At 43.6% G+C, this 5111-nt stretch overlaps 1 protein-coding gene across 1 annotated transcript; it reads right to left on the reverse strand.

The window, feature by feature from the left end:
- Positions 1 to 1608: 1608 nt before the first annotated feature.
- LOC119311149 (50S ribosomal protein L10, chloroplastic-like) lies at positions 1609 to 3441 on the reverse strand. Its single transcript, XM_037586781.1, has 2 exons — positions 2770 to 3441; positions 1609 to 1810 (listed from the first exon to the last, which is right to left on the reverse strand). Exon 1 carries the CDS (start codon positions 3356 to 3358, stop codon positions 2789 to 2791), a length of 570 nt encoding a protein of 189 aa, XP_037442678.1. The 5' UTR covers positions 3359 to 3441; the 3' UTR covers positions 1609 to 1810; positions 2770 to 2788.
- Between the last annotated feature and the right edge of the window lie 1670 nt (positions 3442 to 5111).

Below are 5111 nucleotides of genomic sequence, written 5' to 3' on the forward strand. Positions count from 1 at the left end.
GACTGATACTTATGGACATCTCATTTCTCCATGTGCAAAATGGGTCGAACAGTGGGTCTAAACCTCTGACAGCCGGACCTACATGTGCAAGACCAAATTGTTAAAAACATAAATATTAGAATGATTCCTATAACTGCACAATAATGTGCCCTGTATCATGAAATGGTACCAACACGTTGTGGTAAAAAAATTGTCTGATTTGGGACAAGTTATGGTATAAGCTTCTTACAACCCGGAGTTTCTCTTAAGAAGCCTCATGGTTCCGAGAAGGGACGTGTCACCTCTGTGTGTGAAACGACATACACCGCCTCTTCCCACCTTGATTTTTTTTACAGATGCAACGTAGACTAGTAGGAGTATCATGCTAAATTTGGAATTTTTCAGGGTTCTTTTTGCCTTTTTTTATACATTACTTGAGTTTTCTAGCCATTTAATGTGCATAATTCAAATTTGAACTACAGGCACATCTTCTAGTGCACCAAAGTTGGTTAAAAAATCATATGTGTGCCCTTGAGTGAATGTTTAGGTCCCATGCAAGAATTGAGAATGAATTTCAATCAGCTCAGCATCGTGGCTAGGCTGGAAACATTGAGATACTTCGTTTTAATTTTTTTGTAAATCCAAAAATCGCCTTAAAATCATGAAACTTGGCATGCTATCATAAAATGGCACCAACATGCTGTGGCAAAACATTTGTCCGATTTGGGACAAGTTATGGTCGTTGACTCCGTCCTTTATTGAATAGCCAAGTCGTCGTGAGTAAGCGTACGATCCGCGATTCGCCACGTGAAAGCGGGGTTAAGGTGAGGCAGGCGATTGCTCAACCGTACTTTTGCTATCTTACGTAGAGCTGAATTAGGTTTTTTTCGGTGTTCTCGTCAATAAGCTTCTTACAAACTGGAATTTCTCTTAAGAAGCCTCATGGTTCCGAGAAGGGATGTGTCACCTCTGTGTGTGAAACGACATACACCACCTCTTTCAGCCTTGATTTTTTTACAAATGCAACATAGACCAGTAGGAGTATGCTGAAATTCTGTTACAATGTTGTTGTTATTACTTTATTTTGTCCCATTTTTTTTGGAACTTTTTATTCTATTTTGTCCACAGAAACTGTCATTTTTCGTCACAGAAGAAATTGCCCCGCAATGCTTGAAACGGTGTCACGCATGAAGGTGCCTTCATCCATGTAGCAGGCTGCAAGAAGCAACTCGGCCATGAAGCTTCTTCTGATTCAAACAAAGGCATCTTAACACTTGCTGAGACTTTTTGTGAGGGGAACATTTGCTGAGACTTGGTATTGAGACGTACGTTGACGTAAAGATACAGAGTTTGCAGATAAGCAAGCAGAAGAGGTAACTAGATAGCTCTGGCATTTGCTTTCTTTCCTCTGCCAACAAAAATGTTTGTAGGTCATACACTGGAATTAAGCAGTCAAGGAAAAACTGTGAGAAATGCAAGCCATGGGCGTGTACCGAAGGCTCCGTGAGTTTAATCCATTTCTGAACTTTTGAGCTATGACGTGTCTTGAAAATGTGAGACGATGTTTTTTTAGGGATTTTTTTTTAGGGAAGTGAGACGATATTCAAGACGCACCCCAGCCACCGTCTGTTAATGAAACTAAACGATATGATATAACTGATACAAGTCGTACTGAAACAATGGTGCTTACGATATTCGACAGTCTGATGACCGAGTCGGCCAGTTCAACATTCACACAAAAGAGAGTGGTGATCACATTTGTGGTTCAGTTTTCCTGAGCTGATCACATTGCCAAACAACTGCAGATTAAACCGCATCCGCCCATTTGCACCTGAAACAAAATGCCATCAAAGAGCATGACATCAGGTCATCAGCATGGCGATTCCGGACTTGTTCCCAGCCAAAAATCAGAAAACAAGCTTGCCAGTCACCAACACTAAGCAGCAAATAATAATTTACCAAAAAATGGGCAATAATACATTAGAGCAGCACATCGCTATGATTTATGGGTACAAACTCTTTCAACGACCTTTTCTAACTCTTTCGATGATCTTTTCTACAAGTTGTAGCTAGCTACTCTTTTGATGATCTTATCTACAACAAGTTGCAGGTCTTTAACTGATACAGGTCGCAGTGAAACAATGATGCCCCATGCAGGCAACAACATACATCATCATCCTGGCATACCTCTAGTACACCAGTGGTTCAGCACTAGCAAGTGATCTAACAAATCGCCCGTGCATCAGCAATTCAGCATTAGTAAAAAAGGCAGAGCATTTGAGTATGTTGTTGGAATTTACAAGAATTTCCGTAAGAGGGTGGGCGGGTGTCTGATTTGTACCTGAAATCAAATGCAGTATTACATTGGCACTTTGGCAGTGGCAATTCAACAGCACCACATTTGTTCCCAGACAAAATACTACCTCCGTCTGGGTTTATCGGCCCTTCGTATTTTGGGCTAGACTTTGGCTATCTGTAGACTACTAAAATATAAATTATGTGCTATAAAAAAATTAGACTGTTGGGTTTGTATTTGAAAGAGCTTTCCGACAATATAATTTTTGTGACATATAGTTTACATTTTGTTAGTTAAATTTCTTCCCATTTGTTAGTTAAATCATCATCAATGGCAATCCAACATCACATTTCTTCCCATTCAAAAGTCAGTTCATGAACTGATGATACATAAGAGCAATGCATCCTTATGATGGTTTTGTGGATGTTCTCTACTAACACTGAATTCAAAATCTGCAAAAGAGAAAGGAGCTGCAGGTGTGATAACTGAGGAACCTCGGCGTCAACGGCTGGATCACTTCTCCGGAGCAGGAGCAGGAGCCGCCTCCTCGGCCTCCGTCATGGCCTCCTGGCGCGCGCGGAGGGCGGCGAGGACGGAGACGGCGGGCATCTGGAGGCATCCGAGGAGGTACTGGTAGGACTGCACCCTGGTGGGCATGGCTTCGAGCTGCGCGAAGTCGTCGGGGCCGTAGAGGCGGCCCTCGTAGACGGCGCCGGTGAAGTCGTTGAGCTGGAGGCGCCACTCCTTCTGGAAGTCGCGGTAGGGCCGGAGGGCCGGCGGGATCTCGTCGGAGCGCACGAAGAGCCAGGCGTTCATGCCACGGGCGCAGGGGCGGAGCGACTCCCAGCGCGTGCCCTCGACCGCCGCCGCGAGGTCGGAGTTCTTGGCGACCAGCAGCCGCGCCGTGGAGGGGAGCGACGCGCGGATGCTGCGGAGCTGCGCCACCGTGAAGCCGTGGCACCAGATGCCCGCCAGGAGCTGGCACCCGTCCAGCTCGCGCCGGAGCGCCTCCTGGCGCGCCCGCTCCACCGCCAGGCGGATAGGCGGCAGCGCGACCCCGGCGGCGCTGCGCACGGACGTCATAGTCGGCGCTGGTGGCGGCGGCGAGGGTTCTGGGGGCGTCGATGCGAGTGTGCGTCTGACTTTCGACTCGGGGAGCTGCTATGCGCGATTCGCACAGAGAGTTTCCAGCTGGGCCAGCCCAACACTGTGCAATCTGTACCATAGAGGAAAGAGGCTGTAGCGATCGAGAAAGGAGCTGTAGCGAAAGATTTTCTTTGTTTAACGAAAAAAATTCGGAAAAAGGAAAAATATATTTTGAAACGCGACCATTTTTTTCTAAACATTTTTTTAAACACAAACAATTTTTGAAAATGTGAATTTTTTCAAATTTTCAAACATGTATCCACGTCTAGGCAACAACCTACAAGCTTAACGATGTTCTTGTGGATGACTTGAGACTGTATGATGACATCATTTGCAAATTGCTTGTTCTCCAGCACATTACCACTAATTGGTTTCTTTACTGCGACTAGTAGTATGTTATCAACAACCCACTTGTAAACTTCACCAAAGCCACCTTTTCCAATTAAATTGCTACTTCCTCCGTAAACAAATATAAAAACGTTTAGATTACTAAAATAGTGATCTAAACACTCTTATATTTCTTCATAGAGAGAGTACTTTTTAAAATTGGCTTGAGCTCCTTCTTTTTAAAAAGCTTTATAACTTTAGCTTTCTCCAAGGTAAGACCGTCATTTTTCTCATAAAACTCTCTGGTCTTTTGCTTCTCTTTTCGAATAATACTTCCTCCGTTCCTTTATCTAAGGTGCATTTTTCCAGCTCGGTGACCAAGGCAGCAATTTTTGAAGCATCTCGTACAATACTACCCCTGATATTAGTTTAGCGTTGGAAATCAATTACGTGAGCCTCCACTGATTTGGCCGCTGCATGCAGATATGATGCCGGCCTTGCATGGCACATGCAATCCGTGTATCCCAGTAAATCAGGATGCAAATAACTGTCTTGCCTCTTATACGGAAATGAGTACCCATGTACGCGCGCGGGCCATCAGGAAAAGGGAGGGATGAATGCCACAACTGCGATGACAAGTGTACCGCCTATTACACCTATATATGGACAAAGAAGCAAACCTAAATATTTTAATTAAAGATATCATGATTATTATTCTGCTAATTATTTTAGTAAATTCATTTTTAATTAAGTTTACGGATTGCTCGGAATCATTGCATATATTAACTTATACTCCCTCCGTTCCAGAATAGATGACTCAACTATGTACTAACTTTAGTACAAATTTAGGTCATCTATTTTGGAACGGATGGAGTAGAAAAAGTAAGATACTGAAACTGAATGTACCCGCGTCTCAGAGCGTACATGATATAAGATTGTGTCCCTCGGTGGGGAATTATTTGTTCATCAGTTGATCGACTGGAACTTTGTTAAGTCAGGTCACTTGTAGGTCTCAAACATGCATCACTCCCCTTACATCCACCCGCTCATTCATCTAGCTAACTCTAGGAGGCACTAACGATAACAAAATACATATAAATGGAGCTACATATAAAGATTGCTTAATTTCTGTTGTCCAATTTAAGTGAACGTAGAGGAACTAAATATTTGCAGAACTGATAATTAACAAAATCAAAACACTAAAAGTAGTTTGCCTGAGGTTACCTATGGAAATTTGTGCAGGAAGTGGGAACTTTGGAGCGTGGGTCCAGTTCTTGGGTCATCGCTCTCATAACCTGGATGACAGGTGCATTGGTAAGATCCTTGAGTGTCCTTGCAGATACCGTAGCAAGGATACTTTGCT

The sequence above is a fragment of the Triticum dicoccoides genome, chromosome 5B, assembly GCF_002162155.2.
Source record: "Triticum dicoccoides isolate Atlit2015 ecotype Zavitan chromosome 5B, WEW_v2.0, whole genome shotgun sequence".
NCBI classification, from domain to species: domain Eukaryota; kingdom Viridiplantae; phylum Streptophyta; class Magnoliopsida; order Poales; family Poaceae; genus Triticum; species Triticum dicoccoides.